Genomic DNA, 24,935 nt, shown 5'->3' on the forward strand with positions numbered 1-24,935 from the left:
GGGGGGAGGGGGGAAGACACTTAAGACAAGGGAGGAGGGAGAGAAGGGACACTTAAGACTTCATTGCTACCAGCGGCCTGGAGTTGTGCTTTAGGTTCCATGGCTGTGACTGCCCCCCATAGGCCTTCCAAAAGGTTAGGCTGGGAGATATAAATATATCTGGCACATCATCCTGCAGCAATAACGTATGAGTTCGATGATTTAGGTCGCTCCTTCTGTTGGTTTTCTCAGCAAAAGCATAGACTCAGTTGCTAGGTAACCGCCATTTTTTAAAAAGCCCCTCTCTTCTTCTGCCGGCCCCCACCCCGACCCTAGTTCCAGATTACCGAGTCCTCAGATGACTCCTTAAATAGTATCCCTTGATGGGGATTGGGAGGTCAAAGTTAGAGGCTTCAGCATTCCAAGGATCCAGTTCCAAAGGTCAGCAGCCCCAGAGTGGGAGAAGGAAGCATCTGAGGCCGACTAGGGCTTGGGGGTGGGGGAGGACCTTGAATGTTAGACCCTTGTCTCCCCTTCTTCCTAAGTCCCCACCCAGCCCCGGGCTCCTGGGTCCAGAGCAAGGAGGAAGGAAGAAGGGCAGCTCTGGGGAAGCAGCTATGGCCCAATTTCTTCCTGATCTTCCAGGGCCTCCTCTGCTCTGATGACTGCTGCCCATCCTGATCCCTCCATGTTTGGGACTCAGGCCGTACTCAGAAGCTGCACTCTGAAGTGTTGACCAGAGACTGCTTCATCTCAGGATCTCTCATTGGGTTTTTCCAGCCAGACGTAAAGCTGGGGAAGGGAATCCCCTCCACCTGCCTGGGGCCACAGGTTCTTCCTCTCCCCTCCCTGACCTCCCCTTGGCTCGATTTGACTTTGTTGAAGCATCTTGGATTCCTGAGTTTGTCCCTCTAGGGGCTCCTGTGAGAAGGGCTTCCTTCTACCTTTTTTTGTGCCTCCAGAGTGGCTGGCGCGGGGCTGAGTACTTGGCAGACAACGCCATACCTGCTTACCGAATTGCCTTTCAAAGCCTAGAGGAGCCCAGAGGGCCCCGGGAAGTGTTTGTGCTGTGGGCCCCAGAGTGGAAGAAGCCATTAGGCATCCTAGGGTAGCATGGGGCAGGAGTGGGCCGAGGCAGAGGAGCTGCCTCCACAGCAAAGCGGGGTTGTGGGCTCCGCTTGTCTTTGGAGAAGGAAGGGAACGTCTAGGGGTGCTTGCCCCGTGCTCTGTGCAGAACACCTTCTGTGTGTGTGGTGTGCATGCTGTGCCTCTCAGGGAGCACCCACGCGCATACCTGTCTGCGCTCACCCATGGCTGGGCTCCTGTACCGAAACCCCCAGCCCCCTCGGACCTTTGGTACGTGTCCAAGCAGGGGCAGTTTCTGGGGTTCTGGCTTTCGACTTGTCTCCTGGTGAGAAATGGAAGGCTTCCCCCTATAATAATAGCTCTTTTAGTCCGCCAAGGCCCTTTTACATAGCAGTGCATTGGAACCTCTCAACAACCCTGGTTTAGGTGGGTGCTCTCATCAGCCCCATTTTACAGGCAAGGAAACTGAGCTGGGGCTCTCCTTGAGCCCATCCCCAGCACTCTGCGCACCCCTGTGCCCCGGAAGGAGCCGGCCTTTGGCTCTGCTGCCTGCCTTCCATTTTCCTGAGAGAGCTTAGGCTTTAGTGGTGGGAGAAAAGGCTCCCACGCCAAGAGGGAGAACAAGGCCTTCGGGTCTGGGGCTGGCCACACGTCCTCCTTGGCCTGTACTATACTTGTCTCGGAAAGGGTGGGTGGGCCGCTCACCAGCAGTTGTGGCAGGTGGGTGGTCTCGCAAGAAATCTCTCTCAACCTTGCCTTATTTTATGGGCACTCGCCCATCTGTTATCTCAGTCATGTTGCCCCCTGGCATCTGTGAGGGGCAGCACACAGAGGTGCCCCACTTTGGGCCCTTCCTGAAGGCCTGGTGAGTGACCCTGTTTCTCCTTTCCCTGTTGGTTGGCAGTCGGCGTATGCTGTGTCGGTGCTAAAGGAGTGCTCAAAGCTTCGTCCCAGTGACCCCACCGTACCCCTCTTGGCTGCCAAGGTCTGCATCGGGCCCCTGCACTGGGTGAGTGCCTGAAGCCACATGCCCCTTGGGGGTGGGCTGGTCGCCAGCACCGGCCCTGTCATGGGGCGGCTCTCTGGGAGGGTGAGGAGGGGACCACAGGTGGTGGTGGGCAGTAGTAAGGCCCCGGAGGGACTTCATGGCTTCCTCTCAGTCCTGGGGACCTGCGGGGATCTCTTGCCAGGGCAGTTGGTTTGCTAGCTCTGACATTAACTGACTAGCTGTGTGACCTCAGGCAACTTGCCTCTGTTCTCTGAGCCTCTCATTTTTTTCATCTTGTCTAATGGGGTGGAGCCCTTTGAGCTCTTGATAGTCTGGTTCTGTGTGTGGCAATATTCTGTAAAGGTAGGTTGGGGTCCTTTTGGATCTCCCAGACCCTTCATCCCTTGTGCAAGCAGTAGGACATGCATAAAGAATGCAGACATCCTGTTTTCAGGTACCAGAGTTGGGAGGGATGGCTAAAACACAGGACTGACAGTAAAGAATCAAGATTTTGCTCAATTTAGAGGGCTGACTCTAATAAGATGAAATCCAATAGAGATAAATTTAAACTCTTTTCCCCTGGGCACAAAAAGTCAACATCCCAAGCCTAGGAAGACAGTGTGAGATGGCTGTTTTTAAAAGCTCCAGCAATCTGTGGCCTTAAAGCTCACCCTGAGTTAGTGACCCTATTGTTGGCCAGGGGAGCTAATGCAGTCTTGGGGTGCAGTTTCTAGGAATGAGACCATAGTCTCACTGTGTGCCATGGGGGGGCCATGTCTGTAGATTGTACTTGGGTCTGCCATACTTTCACAAGAACATGGATAAGCGAAAGAGGGTCTGGGGGAGGGCAGCTGAGATAGGGAAGGGGCTGGGCAAACCCTTCAGCACATTTTTTAGTTTAGGGAAGAAAAGACTCCTGGAGCTCTGATGAAGGATTAGGTCCCAGAGGGCAGAGCCAGTCAAATTGAAAGGGAGATTCTGGGATTCTGGGGAGGGCAGAGAAGTCTGGGTGGAGGCAGAATACACTCAGCCTGACATCCAGAACATGAGGCCATCATGAGGACCACTCTGAAGCTTTGACCCAGAATTCCTCAGGGCACCCCCTGTAGAGCCTTCTTGGGAGCTTGTGCAGGAGAAGCATTTGCAGCTGGCTGTGGCCAAGGAAAAGAAAGGGACAAAAGGATGCAGGAGGCAGGCAGGCGGGCATCCCTAGTGTCCTGCAGAAGCCTTCCTGAGTTGTTTTTTACATAGATTACTGGGTTTTGTTGTCTTGCCTTTTATTTAATCTTTTTTATTTTTGAGGGGAAGAGATGGTGGTGGTGGTTAGAATTATTAAATTCTATTGGTGCTTTAAAAAAAAAAAACACTGCAATCTTTTTCCATTTATTGCCTCTTTCCTTCATAGAACCCTCTCTTGAAACAAAGAAAAACAACTTAGTAAAAATAATCAAGATATAATATTGCTGAGTTGCTTTGTTCCCCCCTCTCTCTCTTTCTTTCTTTTTAAATGAGATGACTCAGTTGAATAGAGGAGGGAGGAGAAAAATGAAAATGATATTAAAAACAAAGGATATAAATAAAAATATTAAATAAATAAATGTAACTTAAAAGCCACACACAGACAAATCCTTAACTAAAACTGTCTGAGTCTGATGATGAATAATCCATTATTCTGTACCCATGGCTGCCCAGGCCGCCCCCCACCCCCATCTCTCTACTGAGGAGAGGGAGATGAATTTCATCATCTGTATTTGTTGTGTCTGAGTGTGGCTGCCTTTGGCAGTGCACTTGTGGGGCTGGTTCCGTCAGGGGGCTATCGTTCTCTCTGTGCTTCCTGAGCATCCTTCACCCCAGCTTGCTGTCTCCCAGATTTCCTCCAGCTGCCCTTTCTTCAGGTGCAATAATGCCATGCTATTTTGGTTCGACCATCTCCCATCCATGGAGGGGCACTTTTCACTGCTTTTTTGCTTGTCACAAAAGGTTATTACCTTCATTTGAGGGATTATTCCCTCCCCTCCTTCCCTAACCAAATATGAGATAGATTTGTTTTTCAAATTAACAGTGACTGTGCTTTTATTTTGAGAACTAAGGGAAAATTTCATAACCCCTTCACCCTTGAGAGAGACAACTAGGTTTAGGAAAAACAGTGAACCGGGAGTCAGAAGAATCTTCCGACATTCTGGGCTCACTTTGTTCTCTGTGCTTGGGGTGGGCAGGGCACCACCCTAATTCAAGCAGATCCCAGCCATGTTGCCCCTCACTTTGTTCCCAGAAGCTCTACCCTGGACCTTCTCCCCTTCTTGGTGACTCCCCAGCCTGACTGCCTATTTCAGGCAGGCTTCAGGTGTGCACCTGAGCATCCTCTTCAATGGGTTGCCTTTGTACCTTCAGCAGCGCCCTCCCATGTTGAGCAATCCTCAGTCCCAGTAGTTCTCCAGTTCCAAAGATATCTGCCATTGTACCTGGAAGGAGAAGTCCACAGCTCCTCCTGGAGTATAAGGCAGACAGCATTTGCCTCCTGAACTTTGCCACAAGCAAGGCACGTAGGAACTGCTACTTAATAGACGCCCAGTAGGTTTTTCATCCTGTCTCCAAACACGGGGGGCGGGATTGAAGTAACAGAGATGACAGCAGAGTTGGGATTTATCACCATAGCGACGTACTTGTCACTTCTTTGGCCACCCCATGGGAGAGATGGCCGAAACAGGTTCTTCTAATGCCGGATTTGCAGTTGAGAAAAGGAAGGCTTTACAAGGGCAGGTGATAAGGGTTAGCGCCGACTCTGAGCTTGGAGCTTCCTCATCTGGGTGCCTGCAGAAACAAGGGTCCTCGCTGCTGGGGAAGGGAGCAGGGTGCCAGGTGTGCCCGGGCCAGGGCAGGGAACTGCAGGCCCCCACTCTGCACAAAACCTAACCCTCTGCTTCCTCTGCTCTTCCCTCTACTATGGCTCTGGCCACCAGCTCATCTCTCCCTGAGGGACCCTAGCTGTCCTTGTGGTCAAGCAAGGAAATGGGCTTTTAATAGAAATGCCCTCTTCACCATTGCCTGCTTTCTCTCGGCCACCGGCCTCAACCCTTCCTCATCCAGATGGTTTTCCTGCCAGATTTTCCTATAGATATGTTACTCAGCAGGAAATTGTGGCCCTAAAGATGGAGGCACATATGAGGTGGTCTCAGCGGGGCTGTGCAGGAAGCATTTAAACATTTACAGCTTATGTTTCCAAATCATAAGAGCAGCAGCAGCAGAAATAATAATAATGAATTTCAAGGGTCTCGGTTTTCCCATGCTGCCCTAGGGGACCCACAGAGCAGAGCATTTTCTGTTGACGGTGCTGAGAGATGCCTGTTGCCATAACTGGCCATTTTGCCTCACTGATAGGTTCTCCAAGAATCCATCAGCTGCCGAGTTTCTCCTAGCCCCATGCATGGTTGTAGCAGTAGAGGAGCATTTACTCTCTGTCTCAAAGCCTGGTTTCCTTTGGGGCCCAGGAGCCATGGGGTAGTGAATTAAAATGACCAAGAGCCCACAGTTTGAAGATTTGAGTTTTGAAGATTTCTTGGCCTTCTGGAACTGAAAGAACACTGAATTTAGAATCATAAGATCATTGGATTTTAGTGCTAAAAAGGGATCTCAGATTTCTTCTAGGCCAAAGAAAATGATTTTTTTTTTATAAGTTTTTATTGCTGTCTTTTTTTTTGGTTTTACATCACTGTAGTTAGTCCAAGTGCCCCTCCCAGAGAGTCATCTCACGTACTAAAAAGTATTGTGGGGTTTTTTTTTGGGGGGGGGGGAGATAAGCACACCTGATAGAAACATTGAAAAAAAAATCTAAAAACATGTGCAATGTGTAATATCTGTTGAACCCATCACCTCTATAAACAGGTACATTGAGGTATCCTCTCCCAATTCTTCAATTCTTTGTAATTTTGATATACTTAACTTTTAACATTTTGGTATGTTCTTTCTTTTTATGTTGTTGTGGTCATTATGTGTACTGTCATCTTGGCTCTGCTGACGACCATTCTGTATCAGTTCATATAAATCTTCCTGTGCTTCTCCATTACATTGATGTATTGCAGTTTGTTTAGTCACTTCTCAACTGACAGACTTCTATTTTGTTTCCAATTCTCAGCTCTCACAATAAGTATTGTTAGAAATATTTTAGGCTTTATGGATATGTGCCTCTCATTGATGGCTTCTTTAAGGTATAAGGCCCCTGCTAGAATTTCTGGTTCAAAGGACATTACATACTTTTTAATCAGTTCATTTGCCCAGTTCTAAATTGCTTTCTAAAATGTTTGTATAATGTGAAATGTGTGAAATCTATAATGTCTTGGATTCTCCCCTTAACATTGGCTTTTCTTATTTTTTGTCATTTCTGCCAATTTGCAGAGTATGAGGTACAATTTCAAGGTCGTTTTGATTTATATTTCTCTTGTTATTTGTGACTTGGAGCAATTTTTCATGTGGTTATAAATACTTTATAGTTTCTTCTTTTGAGAATTGCTTTTTTTTTTTTTTTTAATCTTTTGACCATTTATTCATTGGGGAATAGAAGAATAGGTTCTTAATTATTTTTATTTCATAAGCCCTTTTAACAATCTGATGAAATCTCTATATCCCTTTTCAGACTTGAGGTTTTAAATGTATAAGATAAAATATGTAAAGTAACAAAGGAAACAAATTATATTAATATTATTTATTATTATATATACATACATATATATATACGTGTGTGTGTGTGTGTGTGTATATATAAAGGTGTAGTTTTCCCCCCATCCAAGTTGACTGGAGAAGGGAGTCTGTTGATCTCAGGCCATAAACTCCTATCCTCATCTAGTACCCTCATTTTGCAAAAGAAAGAACTGAGACTTGGAGAATTCAGATGGCTTGCTCATGTTGCACAAGTAGCAAGTGGAGGATGTAGAATTGCAAACCTGATATTCTGACTGAGTTCTTTCTACTGCACATGAAATCATGGACTCCTAGAGCCACAGTGGGAACCTCCATAATGGTCTGATCCACTGTGTACCCAGATAAACATATCCTGAAAAGAATCTGCTGGTCTCCCCTTGAAGTCCCATGCTGAGGTAGCCCTACCAGGACTTGGGGTCCTTGGGCAGCTTCAGTCACTGGGAGGTTTTCTGTATGTCAGAAGGAATTCTGCCTCTCTATGCTGCTTTTGCTGGTTTTCCTCTTAGTTCTGTTCTCTGAGGGAAGAACAAGGTCAATTCCTCTCTCATGAGACAATCCGTCAGCTACTTTGACACAAGCTGCCATGTTTTTGCCAGCCTTCTCTCTCTCTCCTCTAAGAGGGATTCTTCATTTCCTTCATGTGTTTCTCGTGTGTTGTGGTCTCGTCTTGGTTCACCTCCTGGCTGGGCTCCATTTTGCCAGTGTCCTTTCTAAGAATGTGACAGGAGTGCTATCAATCAGATTATTGGAGGGTTTTTTTTTTTTTTTTGCATAAACTTGGACTATCTAAGGATTACATTTTATCTGTGGACATAAAGCTACTCAGGACACAGATGGGTGTAGCCATAAGCCCTTAGGTATTGGCATCTGGCCAGGAAAATGAGGCTTGTGAGTGAGGCTAATACTGTGCCCCTCTGAGATGTTGGTTGAATCCCAGGACCCCCCTTGCAGATGTGCACCTATCTTAACAGTGTTGGAGCAGGAGCACCATCCTTGGCTACAAAGGATGGTGGCCCTAAGTCACACAACCAGCCCTACCAACCAGACTGCTGTTGTCAGGAAGCCCTAAATTTAGGTCTTCCTGCAATGGGAGAGCTGTTTGCCTTCACATTGTAATTATAGTCATTATGTGTGTTCGGATTACATAGTAATAAAATTAGGTTCGAATCACTCCAAAAGGAAATCAGATGAGAAATAATCAGAAAAATAATCAATGACAACATAAATAAAGGATGCAGAAGAAAACTTCACTATATGGACCAGAAGAGAGAGGAACTATTTAGCCTGAGCTAAGATTCATATGGGAGTTCAAGAGGTGATTCTGCAGTGAGTTTTACAGCAAGCAGAGGTAAAGGCTAAATTTCTCCTGAAGTCTGGGGTATTTGTGCCTCTGAAGCCGCTGCTCTTTAACTTTCCCTAACCTTGACAGCCTCGGCAACACATGACTTGGCTATGCTTTTAAATGATGGTCAGTTCAGCAGCTGTATTTTTTTCTAAAGGTAAAAAAATATTATAGTAGTAAAACAAAGAAACAAAACTCTCCTGGGACTTAAGAAACCAAGTTCAGTCCTAGCTTTGCCACTAACTAGTCGTTCTAATTTTCACATCACTCAGCCCCGTAAGTCTCTGCATGGTCCTGTGTAAATGGGCTCTCGCTGCCCGTCTGTGTGCTCTGTGAATCTTGTCCGAGTGGGCCTTCCTTGTCAGCATCATTTGTGCGAGGGCTTTGTCTGTCTCCCCCCTCTGGGTGTCAGGTCCTTGAGGGCAGGGGCCACATGTTGGACAGGCTCCCTCAGATCCCAGCAGAGTCCTCAGCCCATCAGCCGGAGTTCAAGGAAGACTCGAGGGGAGATGGGGCTAACGCTGATAAAGCAACTTGACACATTGTATTTGATACAGTACTTTTGTTCAGGAAGGGGACCGGCACCGTGGTTCTCTCCGGAATGGTGAAGTGAGGTGGGCACTGTGGGCCCGCAGCCAGAGAGGGAGATGACAGCCTCTCTCCCGCCCCTTAGATCAGCTTCTCTCATCACAGGACCCTTGGGGGGCTTCTGATCGATTGAGTGTGACATAGCACCGGAAACCCTCCACCACACAGCCACTTCTTCCCCTTTACTGCTCTCATCCCCTGGCTGCTGCCAACTGCCCCAGCCTGTTGTGTTCTTCACCCAGGAGGCCCCATTTCCTGAATCCTTCCTCCAGCTGGAATGCCCTCCCTCCTGCCCACCTGCCGCATCAGGCCTGTCCTGGTCCCTTCCTTCTGAGGAGACACCTCCATTTCCCTGTGGCTGGCAGGGATCCTCCCTTGTTAGACTCTGGGGGCTTCCGCGGACCCTTGGGCTCAAATACAAACCCTCCGCTTGGCCTTCAAAGTCCTTCATAAGCTGGACACTCCCCAGGTCATCTGTATGGGCAGCCCTCCGACCCTGGTCTCCTTGATGGCCCTGGCACAAGAGCCGCCCTCTCCCAACTGCGGGCATTTCAGCTCTACCCCCGGACTTTCCTGGCTTCCTTTGGGTCCCAGCCAAAATGCCGCCTTCCACAGGAAGCCTTTCTTCTGAATTTCTCCTTCCCTGTGTGGATTATTTCCAAACTATCCTGCCTGGAGTTTGTGTGTGTGAGACGCAGGGAGCTTGAGCTGCCTGGACATCATCTGGGGCTTTTTCTCTCTCTAACAGCCCTCAGTTATAATTTTATTCTCCAGAAAATGAGAACTGCTGCTCTGCCTGTCTATAGTGGGTAGGACCTGGAGTTAGTCAGGGAGGCTGGCTCTTATACCTGGCCAAGGAGACCTCCTTGCTCTGTGACCTTGGGCAGCCCCTTGACCTCTTTCTGCCTCAGTTTCCTCAGGTGTAAAATAGGTATAACCACAGATGCTACCTATGGAAAGTGGTGGGCACAGAGTAGGTGCTGGGCCCCTTCCCTTCTCTCCCTAGTTCTGCCCTCCCCCTTCAGAGGGTAAGCTCCTTGAGAGCAGGGCTGCCTTTTTTGCTTCCTTCACCTTTAGTGTAGGAGGACTTGGCCTGGCAAGGCGCTTAGGGTTGACCCTGGGTGGGTCTGTGACACCCACCACTGTTGGCATGCTCTTTTTTCTCCTTGTGCCCCCAGGGCGTGGATGTCGTAGGCATTTAATAAATGCTCACTCTGGCCGAGGGGTTTGGCCGGGGCTGTGGTGTGGCAGATTGTGGGCCAGGGTGGGGCTCAGGCTCAGATTGGCCTGTTCTCTGTGAAGGCTGGGGAGGAAGAGAAAGGGGAGGCCATCGGCCAAGAACAGACTGTCCTTAGGGACGGGTAACGGAGGGGGATAGGCCTGGGAGGAAGGCAGGTGCTGGGGCCGGCTCAGAGAGTGCTGCGGCACCTCCCTGTCCCTGTGCCACCCTGCCTGGCCTGACCAGGGCGGATCCCGGGGAGCCAGGCCCCCGGCTTGGTCCTGAAGGCCGGCTTCAGGGGCCTGACCTGCTGCTGGGTGCTGATTTGGCTGCCGTTGGGGGATGGAGGGAGACTGGAGCAGGCACATTTGAAAAATGAGTTGGGTTGAGTGAAATCCAGCTGGATGGCCGTGCGCCCAGAAGCGGAGCACCTGCTGTCCTCTACTTCCTTGTCTGTGTGCCCAGGTTTCGGGTTCGTGCACATACCAAAAAATGCCAGTGTCCAAGGGAAGGCTTGGCTGGACCCTCCTGTCTCCGGGGGGAGGGAGGCCCAAGGTCACGCACGGGAAGGGAGGCAGCCGAGGCCCTGGGTGCAGCGGATTAGCCGGTGGCCTCTGTCTCCCCTTCTTCCTGGCTCGGGCCGAGGGCCTGGTCTGGTCTGGTGCTTAAGCTCTCTGACCTGACATGGAAACCGGAGCAGGGAGCCAGCAGGTGCCTGGGGCGGGGCTTTCCGGGAGGAGACTGTACACCCATGCCTCCTGCGGCTGGCTTCCCCAAGAGGCAGAGCTCTGTTTACCTTAAAAGGGAGAAGGGGAAAATCCTCTTCCAACAGCTTTCTGTGTCATACAATTATTTATATGTATAACTTACATGTGCACATGTGTGGATACATGTGATAAACTGTAATGTTAGAAAACATGGATCTAAAGAACCATAAGCTCATAGAATATTGAAGTTGGGAGGGCTTTTGGGATCTTCTTGTTCAGTTTTCCATAATCCTGAGGTCTGTGTACTCTTCCCCCCCCCCCCCCCCCAATACACACACATCTTGATAACTATATTTCAATATATTGGTTTCCTTTATAATCCTGTGGATTTATTTTATGTTTTTAAAACTTTTGTTTTGACAAAGGGTCCAAGAGTTGACCAGATTGCCAAAGAGATCCATGACCCTCCCCCAGAGGAATTAAGAACTTTTTTTAATTTCTAGGTTAATGACTGGCAGGTGAAGCAACTACCTAGAGAAGAGACAATTATTTGGAGCCATATTAAAACTCAGGGTTCCTGGCTCCCAGTAACAATAATGTTTATAGCACTTATAGGAAAGATAAAAGATGGTAAATGGTCTTGTTGTGAGAGGCGGCAGCGGGATGAGAAGAGCCCTGCATGTGAACGTTCCCTGAGTGAACATCATGGTGGGGCGTTCCCTGGTGTGGTGCAGGATCTCCCCCATTATAGCTCTTGGCCTAGGCGGTGGTCTTGGACAGAGAGCTGTTTGATCCAGGATGGATGGACTTGCCTTGCTCCTCCTGGGATAAGCAGGGCCAGGAAGGTGGGTGCACAGCCTGAGCCCATCTCCCCCTCCTGCCTGCCCCTGTCAGGGCCTTCTTCCTCTGTGTCTCCTGATGGGTGGGGGCCAGTGGAGCACAGCTGGCAGGCAGCCTTTTTTCTCCTTGCCTGCCCTTCCAGAACTTGTCCTCCTTCTCCTCACCAGCCCTCCTTACCTTTCCATTCTTCTCGGACCTCATTCCCTGGCGCTCCCCCTCTGAGCCTGTTTCTCAGACCGGGGTTTCCCCGGGCCCGGGGTGCCCTGCCTCCTCCCCACAGCTTCCTTCAGTGCCGAGTGAATCCCTCCTTTTAGTGGAAGTTTCCCCCAGCCCTCCTCAGTTCCCTCCCCCTGATCTCTCCTGTGTGTCACTAGCTGGTTTGGTATGTGTTTGTTTTCTTGTTGTTTCCTCCGCTAGTTTATAAGCTCCTCGAGGACAAGGGCTGTCCTTACCTCTCTTTGTGAATGCAGTGCTTCACACAGTGTCTGGCAGACAGTGTGCACTTATTCGATGTTGATTGATTGAGGGAGCTGAGTGAGGGGTGGCTGGGTGGCTCAGTGGCCGGTGCCAGGCCTGGAGTAGTCCCAAAGACTGCTCTCTGTGAGTCCCACTAGCTCACATACGTACCAGCTGAGGGACTCGTCTGCCTCAGTTTGCTCATCTGTGAAATGAGCTGGAGAAAGGAGTAGCGAATAGCTCCAGTCTCTCTGCCAAGAGACCCCACCCAGGGTCACAAAGTCAGACCGCGTGAAGGGACTGAACAACAGAAGCGTCTGATGACATCCTCCCCCAGCCTTCTTTTAGAAAACCTCTCTCGAACCAGACAGAAGCAGTTCCCTTGCCTCTTACAGGGCTCCCCATTTCCCTCGGAGGCACCAGCGCGGTCCCAGGGTGTCAGGGTCACAGACCCTAGCTTTAGCCCATCTTGTCTCTGCCATATCTTGTCATTTCCGCCTCCACGAGATCTCTGGACTGACTCTCACACAGCCACCATCCCCGTGCCCCACCTGCCCCCTAGGTGGCTGTGGCCTCCTAATTGGCCTCCCTCCCTCCAGTCTCTCCCTACACAATAATTAATGTCAAGGGTGTTTTCCTCAAGCAGAGATTCGCCTACCACATCGTTTCTATGCTCAAACTCCTGTGACCCCTATTGCTCACGTCATCTAAAAATTTATAGCATCAACTATGAGATATATCTATATATCATATTATGTATAAACTCCCGTTTAGATTTTGATAAACCTCTTCTTTTATGCCTCAAGGGATATTACTTTTTTAAAACTCTCAGCTCAAAGAAATACTAAGACAGGAGTTTTGAAACAAGAGCCTTGCAGGAGGCTTTAAAGAGAACAGAAAACATCCTTTACTGATGTAAAATCAGAGGACCAGGAAAGATGTTTTCCATGGAAATGGGCATCCAAAGCAGAAGTTAGATCCCAGCACTTCCCACTTAACGAGGCTCAGTTACAAGTTTCTGTGTTTGGCATTCATGCCCTTCCCAGCCTGGCCTGGCCCTCACCTATGTTATTACACATCACCCCACTTTACGTGGCCCTGCACTCTGACCAAACAGCCTTCTTTTTGTTCTCCCTCCCACCCCAGTATGCTCCATTTCCAGCCCTGCCCATTCCCAAACTACATTCAGTGCTCACTGCCATCACGCAGAAACTTAGCTTTCTTCCAGACTCCAGCTTTTCTGTGAGGCTTTTCCTGAGTTGCAAAATTACCGGTGCCTCCCCCTCAAAATAATAATTACTTTGTATTTACTTTGTATTTTATTTAATATTTAAATTGTATACATGTTGTTTCCCCCATTTCAAAGTAAGCTCCTTGAGGCTAAGGATAATTTCATTTTTGTCTTTGCAACCTCAGCACTTAGCCCAGCTCCTGGCTCACAGTAGGCACTTAATGTGTTTATTGATTGATTGCTCTTGCTTTTGTTCCATCCCCTTCTCAAGCAACTAGGGAAAGAAAATAGTTAACAGGTTTTTTCAAGGCAAGAATGTTTAATACTTCTCCTCCTGCCTCTCCACTCCTTAGTCATCTATGGAGAAGTTAAATTCTGATCTAAGAGAGAAAAAAAGAAAGAGAAATGATGAACAGGCAGATTTCAGAAAAACTTGGAAAGATTTACATGAATTGATGCTGGGTGAAGTGAGAAGGACCAAGAAAACATTGTACACAGTAAGAAGAACATTGTGCAATGATCAACTATGATAGACTTTTTTTTTAACTTTTCACTTTTAAAAATATATGCATAAATAGTTTCAACATTCACCTTTGCAAAATCTTGTGTTCCGAAATTTTTCTCCCTCTCTTCCTCATACCCTCTTCCTTAAAGAACAAGTAATCCAATATGTTAAACGTGTGCAATTCTTCTATACATATTTCCCACAGTTATCATGCTGCATACGAAAAATTACATCAAAAAGGGAAAAAATGAGAAAAAAAAACAACAAAAATGAAAATACTATGTTGTGATCCACATTCAGTCCCCATAGCCCTCTTACTGGATGCAGATAGCTTTCTCCATTGGAACTGGCCTGAATCACCTCATTGTTGAAAAGAGCCACGTCCATCACAGCTGATCATCCCATAATCTTCTTGTTGCCGTATACAATGATCTCCTGGTTCTGCTCATTTCACTCATCCTCAGTTCATGTAAGTCTCTCCAGCCTTCTCTGAAATCATCCTGTTGGTCATTTCTTATAGAACAATAATATTCCATAACATTCATATACCATAATTTATTCAGCCATTCTCCAATTGATGGGCATCCACTCAGTTTCCAGTTTTCTGCCCCTACAAGGAGGGCTGCCACGAAAATTTTTGCACATATGTGGGTCCCTTTCCTTCCTTTAAGATCACTTTGGGATATAATCCCAGGAGAAACACTGCTGGGTCAAAGGGCACGAACAGTTTGATAGTCCTTTGGGAATAGTTCCATAATGTTCTTAAGAATGATTGGATCAGTTCACAACTCCACCAGCAATATATCAGTGTCCCAGTTTTCCCACAGCCCCTCTAACATTTACCATTATCTTTTCTTGTCATTTTAGCCAGTCTGAGAGATGTGGAGAGTGGCTTGTATTTTTATAAATTTGAGTCAATACTCTATATAATGAGGCCTTTATAAGAACCCTTGGATGTAAAATTTTTTCTCCAGTTTTCTGTTTCCCTTCTGATCTTGCCTGCATTGCCAGTCTTTGTTTGTATAAAGACTTTTTAATTTAATATAATCAAAATTATTCATTTTGCATTCCATCATGTGCTCTTGTTCTTCTCTGGCCATAAATTTCTCCCTTCTCCACATAACTGAGAAGTAGACTATCCTTTGCTCTTCTAATTTGCTTATAGTATCACTCTTTATGTCTAAATCATGGACCCATTTTGACCTTATCTTGGTATACAATATTAGGTGTGAGTCAATATTTAGTTTTTGCCATACTATTTTTACAATTTTCCCTGCAATTTCTGTCAAATAGGGCTGCTCGTCATTTTTCATAGCACAATAGTATTCTGTTACATTCCTATTCCCTTGCCTTCTTCAGCTTACTCCCCAGTTGATGCCCTCAAAAAAGATCAGCAAGCATTTACCACATACCTGCTGTGGGCCACTCACCCTGTGAGGTTCTGGAGGTACAAAGACAGCATCAAAAAGCCTAGGTAGCATAGCAGACAGAAACACAACAGTGCCACAAATAAGATGCATTTGAATCAGCAGCATCCAGAGGGCCTAACCTGGGCAATTGGGGAGTCATTCAATGAAATCACAAAGGCAGGAATGCTTTTCTGAGGTGGCAGACAGGGAAGTCTGGAAGATGGTCGTGTAATTATAGATTGACTTTCTTAAACTTCTGTGCCCGGGAAGATAGCGGAACAACCCACAGGACAATCAATTTGAAATAACTTAGGAGACTGCAGAGTGCTAGGTGTGCAGCCACGTTAGTTTTATGAAGAGTGAATGATGCCAAAAGGATTGTCTCCTGTGGCTGAGAGCTGCCCCGCAGGGTTGGGAGCTTGCAGTATGGTCGTCAACCAGCTGAACTCCAAGAAGAATTTGTATTCTCTCAGTTAAGTTCATTTTTAGCGTTTGTAATTTGATGTGTATCAAATTGGGAGAGATACAAAGAAAAATGACAATATGTTCCATGCCCTTGGAGTTTAGAAGGAAAGATGCAACATCCATCACACATCACCGAATATTAATCAGATAATCAGATCTCTGAAAAGTCCGGTAATTATCTTATACAGCATTCTTGTTAACAAACTAGGAAAACCATACTAACACAATAGGAGGTACTCAGATAGTTTCAGAATAATCTCAAAGGCTAATTATTCATGTTTCAGGAGGAAACTGGGACTACTGTGGTCCAAGCATCTTTTTTAGGCAGCTGAATGATGAAATTGAAAACATTCATCCATTTTAAAAATTGGAATTGTTAACACTGAAATAAGCTTACTGATAATATTGCATATGCCTGTGTCACTATGTCCTTTACATATATATCATCTCTGGGGATAATGACACTTTGAGTTAGGCAAGGAAGGAGTTAATCCCATCTGACAGGTGGAACTACTGAGACTTGGGTTAAGGGAATTGCCCGAGCTTACATGACTGCTTGGTGATGAAGGTTAGACTTTCTCAGTTCTTCTGTACCAAATTGATTAAAGGGTAGAAGCTAGAATTCATCAAAAGGGGGCTGTACGATTTTTTTTTTTTTTTTGAGCCACCATTGCTGTGAAAACATTTTTTTTTTCTTCCCCTATTGCTTGATTGGTTATTGCACTTCCTATGCATGAGATTATCTTCTATCTGAAAGACACATTTGGGGCAGCTAGGTGGCACAGTGGATAGAGCACCAGCCCTGAAGTCAGGAGGACCTGAGTTAAAATCTGGCCTCAGACCTTTAATACTTCCTGGCTGGGTGACCCTGGGCAAGTCACTTAATCCCAACTGCCTCAGCAAAAAAAGAAAACAAAAGTGTACATTTTCATTTTTAATCATAGAATCAGTACCTCAGAATTTCAGAGTAAGAAGGGACTTCCCCGGCCATCTACTCCATCCCTTTCCAGGGGAATTAAAAGAATGGAGACGAGTTGTTTGCCTAGTGCTCGGAATGTCTCCTGTCCATTTCCTGCCCACTCTCTGCCCAGCCCCGGCCTGGCCTCTTCCATGAAACCTACCTTCTAATTATTTCAGCTCTCACTGTCTCTAAGAAAGGTACACATACAGAACCTGGAAGTGACCTCAGCAGCCACTGAATCCAACTCACCCCTGGAAAGGAAGTCCTGCCCCCCCAGGGCCACCTCGTAGCCATCTGGCTTCTGCTCCAGATAACCCGGTCTCCCTCTGCACAGCTCTTTGCCTCTCTCATCCGTCACACCTAGTCCTGCCGTCCAGGGCCAAACAAAAGGACTCCCACTCTGCGCCTCCATGACAGCCCCATGACAGAGGAGGCTGTGACAGAGGAGGCTGTCATAGTCCCTCTGGTTCCCTTGTTTCCACACTAAGTATCTGCATTTCCTTTAGCTGATCCTTCTGTGACATGAACTTGAGGCTGTTCAGCAGCCTGGTGGCTCCCATCTGTCCTTCAGAACTGAACGCAGTGCTCCTCCATTGTGATCTGACCGTAGCAGAATACAACAGCACTGTCACCTTCTTATTGAAACTACTCATTACTTCATGTAATCCAGGATTGGCTGCCCCATCACACTACTGGCTCCTTGGGAACCCGCAGGCCACTGAAGCCTCCGGATTTTTTTCCCCAGACAAACTGTTTAACCATTCCTCTTTCAGCTTGTATTTGAAAACTAACTTATTGGACCCAAGTGTAAGACTTTACGTTTATCCCTACCAGGTTTCATCTCTTACTTGATTCATCCCAGCATTCTAGTTGGTCAAGAATCTTGTTGGATCTTGACATGAAGTATGTTAACTCCCTCTCATGTGCAGAGTAGAGAAGCATTCCTCCAATTATCTGTTGTTCAATTAGTTGACAAAAATCTAGGCTAGCACAGAACCAAGTGTGGATTCCTGGGCACTAACTGTGCTGGAGACCTCCTACCTATTGACAACTCTGAATAATCTTTAGAAGTCTTGATTCCGTCTAGTAATTCCATCTAGGCCAGAGGTGCCCCATATTGGGGCCTTACAACCCTTTTGAGTGTCCCCATTTGTATTTGAGTTTGATTTTCCATTTTTAACAACCTCATCAAGAAAGGAAATAAAGTTAGTCTGGTATGACCTCTTTTTAGAGAAACCATCTAGCTCATTGTCTTCCTGCTTTGTTTTCTAGAAGTCCCCTCGTCATCTCTTTGGTGATGCTTTCTAGATGTTCCCCAGGAACAGAAATCTCCTAGCAGCCCATCACCTCCAGACTCTGTTATCTTCTCCTTTAAAAATCTTACCCTGTGCACCCAGCCTGTTCTTTCAGGTATCAGCGGTCTTGTCCACTAGCTCTTCCAGGACCTAGGAACGGACAGAGTTTATGTGGGAGAGTGGACCTGGGGACCTCTGGGGCAGCGACGTGCTCTCTTACCATCTCCTCACTTACTTTGGGTACTTCCTCATCCAGAGGTCGCTTTCCTTGGCAGAAGCAAAGCAACCTCTGCCTGCTCCACGTCATCATCTCGTCTCCCCCTTAGCAATGGCTCTACCCGTTCTTTGATTTTCTTCTTTCTTCTAATATGACTTTTAAGAAAAAAAAAAACTTTTTTTCCTTCTTAGCTTTCCACACCAACTTTTGACTAATTGGAGCTTTTGCCTCCTGAAACTACTCCCAGAGTGTTAGGTCACAAAAGTATGTTCCCCCAGTTAGCGGCCCTCACTTCAATCCAAAGACTGGACTTGTGGTCATATTGGTACGAGGGTCTCCCCATGAGGAAGCTCCCTTTCCTGATGGTGACTCGGCACTTCTTCTGCAACAAGAATCTTTAGGACGTTGCCTGGAGCAGAGTCATCCCCCACCTCCTGTAGGATGCCCAAGAGTGACCTATTCAGACTCAGGTGTACTTGGAAAAGGGTTAATAGAACAGAGAAAAATATAACAAACATGGCTTGTGTCAGCAGATGGTTTGTCAAGTCCGCGTGCCATTGCAGGGATTCTTGTGCATTTTCTGCAACAGCAAACAGACCCCGAAAGGTAAAGTGGCATGCCCAAGATAAAGCAACGAGTGGCCCAGTGGGCCTGGAAAGCTCTGCTCTTACTCTCATCTAGCATTCTCTTCCTCCTTCCAGATCAGGCATTTTCCCTCAAGTTTCCTCATTGGTAAAAAAAGGGCTTTGGATGAACTGACCTTAGCCTTGGCCTGTGGAGGACACAGTCAGTGACACAATTCATTCCTCCCCGGTACCACAGGTTTTCAGGTGCCTGGTAAAGCTGAGGGAGGAGCAGTAGGGTGTGGGAGATGGAAGAGTGGACTTGGATGCAGGAAGCCTGGGCTCCCATGCCTCCTCTAACACTTCTTAGCTGTGGAACCGTAAGGCAAGACCCATTCTTAGTACCTGTGTTACCTACTTAACAGGACTGCTGTGAGCCTGAAGGGGGTTACTAGGGTTGAGGTCCTTTCTCAGACTTTAAATGGAGTGTTTACTGCTTCACAAGAAATAATGAGTGGGAAGAAATAGAAGCATATTGAACTGATGCAAAATATAGTGTGCAGAACCAGGAAAACAAAATACATCCTGACCAGGATAGTGGAACCAAAGGGGCACGTGGCCTGCAATACTCCTGCATATGCCCCAGAACCAAATTAAAATATAATTGGGAAATAAAATATAACGGAACATGGTAATTTAATATGTGGCTATCCAAGTCAATATGTGGTCCTTGGGAGACTCTTACATATAACGTTTTGTTGTAGAGTCATTTTTCAGTAGAATCTGATTCTTTGTGACTCCATGGCCTCCATATATACATTTGAGTTTGACCCCAATTGCAAGAATAAAACCAAACCAAATGCAGTACCATTATAATAAATAATTTTAGCCTATAAGGAAAGATGGGAAAATTTTTCCCCTTACCTTTTTTATAAAGATATGAAAATATCTAGGTTAAACATTGTTTATACTATCCGATGTAGGTAACAGATTAGTTTTATTAAATTGGTTTCTCTCTCTCTCTTTTAATTCTTTGCTCTAAAAGATGGCTTTTTGGGTAGAGAAGGGGATATGTTCAGAAATAAAGGTGATTTTAAAACATACAATATAAGAATACGTTAGAAAGTTCTTAATATCTATTATTGTTGTTATTTAGCAAGATAGGAGACAAAGCTCCCAGCTTAGTTGTAACAGCATCAAATTAGCATCTTGATCCCACCTCAGGAGAAAATGGGATTTGGGTCCTGTGCCACAAGAAGGAATTCCTTGCAAGGCCACACTTTTCCATGTTTCCTTGGCATGGCACTGAGCCCGAGCAGAGGAAATAGTGCTTGAGACTCCATTTCTTAATTAGTATGTTCCTTTTGCTGCTTCTTTGTCATGGGAAAGCAGACAGGATACTTACGTGATATCTCTACCCGGTGTGACAAGTGGCCTTTGGCCGGGCTTTGTTAGCTGTGGACAGAGCCCCTAACCAAGGAATAAGGAGTTAGAGGTACTAGGCTGGGCTGCACACTCACTGCACTGCCTCTGACTTCCCACTTGCCCAAGTTACCTTGAGAAGAGGAGCTGCTTCTCGTCTCCAGCCTTGGCTTCCTCCTGCAAAATGGGGAAAATCATTCCTCACAGATCATTGTGACTGATAGAAAGCAGTCATGCTATCTTATGAATAAGCACAGGATTGAACAATTAGAGACCTGAGTTCAAATTCTGCTTTTAAGTTTTTCAGGGTGAGTGTATGTTAGTATAATTAACTTACACCTAATGGTCCTTTGAAATCCAAAGGTGTTCCTTTCCTTTCCTTTTTTTTCCTTTTTTAAATAAATTTTTATTGAAATCTTTTATTTCTGACATCACCAGGATTTTTTCTATTATCTTCCCCTTTTCCTTTTCCAGAAAGTAATCCCATATAACAAAAAAATATTTTTTCATGGAAAAAGAGAAAGATGAGGGGGACAAAATGTATGCAGTGTTCCACTCCTGTGAACTTTCCACCTTTGCAAAAGAAATGGTGGGGAATGGGGTTCCTTCTATCTTTCCTTTGGGGCCCCACTTATTCCTTGTAATTTTGCAGCACTCCCTTAGATTGTCACCATTATGCATGTTCTTTTCTTGCCACTGCTTATTTCACTCTGCATCTAAGTCTTCTGAGGCTTTTCTGTATTCATCACACATAGGATTTCATAATAATGTTGCATTATGTCTGTGCAGTAGCACAATCTATGGGTAGCCACTTTATTCCTAGGTTTTTTTTTTCTTTCTATTTTTTTTTTTTTTTAATTTCTAGTTCTAGTTTCTTGTTACCAAGTAGCACAAAATGTGCTGCTATATTGAGGCATATGGACAAAGATAAAGGGTTGATGCAATCTTGGTACATTTATTTTGCTAATTGATTTCCATGAAGATTTGACAGGAGAGGAAATACTATACCCACTACTATTAAAATAAATAATATTATTATATATATGTAAATATATAATAGTATTAATAATGCCCTCAGCTGATACTGCCATCTCTCTCTTCTGCTATACTCTTGTTCCCACTTCTTCCATGAAAATGTTTGATTGTATAGAAGTAATTTGGGACACAATTCCTGGGCAGCCCAAATTCTGACAACAAAAAAGGTTCAGTTAGATTTCCTTGTCATGTTCTCTCCTCATTACTGTTCATGATTATTCCCATCTGATGGACTGCCCCATGGTAGCAGTGTGGATGCCTCCCTGGGCGGCTGAAAGCCTCTGGGTGGTAGTCCGGAGGGCATGGGCAGGATAAGAAGCATGATGGAAAAGAGCAAATCTGCTGTTGGCTGCTTGTCAGTGTGGAAAGTCACTTCTGCTCAGAGCCTCTATTTCCATCCTTGTAACATAGGAGGGTTCATCTAGAAGGTCTTTTAAGAGCCCTTTCAAATCTTAGGTTTTGGGGTCCTGTGAAGCATTACAGTGCCTCTCCTTCCTCTGTGAGGGGCACCAGGCAGGAAAATGGTTCAAATACATCTCTGGCATTTACCTTTGTGACTTGGACAAAGGTCTGATTTAAAGTAAAAAGGTCTAATCTTTGGTTTCCCCGTGTGTGAAATAGCGGTAAAAATAGCAGCTACTTCTTGGGTAAGTGCTAGTCTGTGTTATGATGGTTAAATAGAATAGGTTATGTACTAGGAATCTCTTACAAATCTCAAAAGACAATCTGCAAAGGCAAGCTCTCCTGCACCTCTGGGAAGGTCCTGACTGTGTCTGTGGGATGGACTGGGAGTGGGACTGGGAGACCAGCTAGGAGTTTCCAGGGACTGCGGCCCCAGGGGATCATGGTCCTACAAGGGACAGTGACCCCATGAGGGATGGCGGCCCCAGAGGGGACCGTGTTGTCTCTGTGTCTGCAGGGAAGGGTAGTCCCTTTGTGTGGCCCGAGGGGCAGCATGCCCTTGGTCCTGCCCAGGCCTGCCCAGGGCCATCTCAGGACAGGTTGGTGGCAGGCTTCTTGCCCTTGCTGCAGAGTAAGAGTTCACCTGTGTATCTGGATGCCCGCCCTAGGGAAGGCAGGCTCCTTTGTTCTGAGGGGCCTTCAGAAGGAGGTCATAAAAGCTGTGGTCCGGTACTTGCCCAGCAAGCTCCCTGGTCCTCATGACAAGACTTGTCCCCCTTCCCCTGTGCCCCCTACCTCCGAGGCTCCATCCCTGCTGGGGCCTGCCTCCTCGGCTCCCGGGCAGCACGCTGGGCCACCCAGCTGTGTGGGGCAGCCCTGATCTCGTTAGTACATGTGGGGCCCCTTTACGGGGTGTGGCTGTGGTGGTGGAAGCCCCTCTGGAAGGGGGTGCAGCCTAGATATTTCAGTCAGAGTGGGTCTTGCTCAGCTTTTGAAAGCACTTGGAGGCACTCCAGTGACAGAGACTCACAGTGGCAGCAGGGCTATGGGTAGGGATCGGGATGGGTGCCCAAGTGCCTCTGCCGGGGGGCTGCCATTCCAGGGTGCAGAGGATGGGTGAGGGGCCTGCTTCTTCTCTAGGAAGAGGAGAGAGCCTGCTTGACAGACTGGCGTGTGACCCTCAGTCACCATCCGGAGGAGATTCCTCGGGAGCTTGCCAGAAACCTGAGAGTCCCCTTCCATCTGGAACAGTCTCCCCAGCTCCCAGGACAAAAACCTGGGGCCATTTTCCCCTGGACCAAGAGCTCTATGCCCATATGCAACCTGGTCCCCTGAAGAGGTTCCTGGGGCCAGTGAGACACCTCCAGCCTCCCTGCCTGCTCTCTGGGCCCTTCTTTTCCCTCCTTTACAGCCTTTTCCTGGGGAATTGGGAATAAAGGATATGAATGGGGGAAGTCCCCAGACAAAGCATGTTGAGATGAGCAACTTGGCATTTGGAGAAGGGTATCCTGAGGCCCCAGGACACCTAGCTTGCCTAGCTTGCCCAGGTGTGACCGGGCCACCAGAACCAGGGCTCTCCCCTCTCCCCAGTGTGGCGTAGGCCCCCTGGAAGGGGGGAGACCCTGTGCCTGGTGCCCTTCGGCAGGGCAGACACGCTCTTCCAGGGAAGCTCCCCCAGCCTCTGAGAAGGCAGGGATGGTAGAGAGGGATCTGGACACTCCCCAGCGGGCTTCAGCCTCAGAGGACAGGAACTGGGTCAGCGCCCACTAAGGTGGTGGCAGCCTTGGGTAGAGGGGCCCAACGGGACTCCTTCTTCAAGATCCTGGCAGAAGATTAGGTTCAGGTGCCCACTCTGGTCCTTTGAGGACCACTGGAAAGGTGATTTCCCTCTCTGGGCCTGAGTTTGCTCCTTTGTAAGATGAGAAGTTCTTCGGGCCTGGTCTCCTCTGGGCCCCTCACTTGTCTCTTAACAGACCAGCCCCCAGGCCTGTGGTCTCCGTCCTCCAAGTTGCAGCTCCTCCACTTTCTTGACTGTGGCCCTCCAGCCAACAAAGACCTTTTTGAAATGGCTTTTGTGGGGATTTCCTATCAAGGCCTCTTATATGTGAGCCATGAAAAAGCTCTTCTCCATCCCTCACTTACACCAAGCTGCCTGCTTATCGCCTTACTTATTATCGCTTCCTCCTATTGCCCCTCCCTGGCTCTTCCTCTCCTCATGTAGGTATCTTTCTCTGCTTGACTAATTCAGTTTTTGCAAAATTTGTAATGGTTTAGAGCCGAAAAGGACCTTTGGCCATTTCACCCAGTCTGTTTCGAAGATGAGAGAACTGAAGCCTGAGCTGTTTAAGTGCTTGTGCAAGATTTCCCAGCTTGTTGGTGGCAGATCTGGTTAGGGCTTCGGTCCGCTCCCCTCCGAACGCCCCCCCGCACCTCACGGCCTCATTTAGCTATGGCACTAAGAGTGAGCAGTGTTTTCTGCATCCTGTGCTGTAGATCCCCTTGCCACCCAAACCACATGATTTTTGTACTTTCAATACGTTCCTTCCCTCTGTTTAAGCTCAGATGACCCAGAGTAGCATTTGAGCCACTCACGGTCTTTTCTTAAATTTGATTTGGAGCCCAGGGCACAACTTAGCTGGAGATCTTTGTTTTTCCTCTTGGCAGCTGGAAGAAGCAGAGCAGTTTGCCATGATGGTCATCAACCTACAGGACAAAGCTGGGGAGTTCCTCCCCAAAGGGTATCTGGCGCTGGGTCTCACCTATAGCCTCCAGGCAACAGACGGTAAGTGAGCAGGTGGCAGGAACCAAAGCCCCAGGGTGCTGGCCTGACAGGCGGCACTGAGCAGCCCGGTGGCTGAGCACTCACCGGCTCCTGGCAAAGCAGAAGCTGCAGCTGGTTTCCCAGCCCCCTCAGGCAGAGCTCCTCTTTAGATCTGCCCTGGCCTGATTTTGAAGGGACATCCACCTCCACTGTCTGATCCTCCCAGGCTCAGGGTCAGTCTGGCTCTCTTGTATATCAGCACAGCACCTCCCCATAGAGGAGAAAGAGAAAGAAGCTGGCTCCCAGCCCAGTGCTGGGCTCCCCTAGCTCTCGTTAAAGGGAAATGATTATTTGAGCCATCCTCCCTGGGGTTAGTTTGTGGTCCAGAATACACAGGTGAGCCTTGGTTTACACATGAGACTGCCTAGTTGACACAATGTGATAGAGGGGTCCTGTTGCCACTAAATCCTATGATGAGGAGACTATTCATTTTGCAAAAAGACGTATGATGGGATTCAGAGACAAATCCCTTTAGAAAACACAATACCCTAATGCATTTGAAGAGGATTTGATTTACCTTCCTTTTCCATTGAGCTTTTTAAGAATCCCTCCTCGAACCCATCCATAAAAAGTCCCAGTCTGAAATGGCCACATCCTGACAGGGCTGGGGCCCAGGAGCTCAGCTGCCTCTTCGCTGGCTCCTACTTCTCTAGTTTTCAGCTCTTTCTGGGGCCAGGTTGTAGGTTGAATACTTACTAATAGCTTACTA

General features: G+C 47.3%; 1 protein-coding gene across 7 annotated transcripts in view; it reads left to right on the forward strand.

Annotated features, from left to right (window-relative positions):
- TTC7A (tetratricopeptide repeat domain 7A) overlaps positions 1-24,935 on the forward strand; it is a 169,749-nt gene that overhangs the window by 79,043 nt on the left and 65,771 nt on the right. For 6 of the 7 annotated variants that reach the window (XM_031950439.1, XM_031950434.1, XM_031950438.1 and 3 more), the window contains exons 11-12: positions 1,970-2,074; positions 24,070-24,187. In XM_031950439.1, the coding sequence (XP_031806299.1) occupies positions 1,970-2,074; positions 24,070-24,187 (223 nt within the window). The remainder of the gene's footprint in view (positions 1-1,969; positions 2,075-24,069; positions 24,188-24,935) is intronic. The other variant, XM_031950437.1, reaches the window with a different exon arrangement.

Source organism: Sarcophilus harrisii, chromosome 2 (genome assembly GCF_902635505.1).
Source record: "Sarcophilus harrisii chromosome 2, mSarHar1.11, whole genome shotgun sequence".
NCBI classification, from domain to species: domain Eukaryota; kingdom Metazoa; phylum Chordata; class Mammalia; order Dasyuromorphia; family Dasyuridae; genus Sarcophilus; species Sarcophilus harrisii.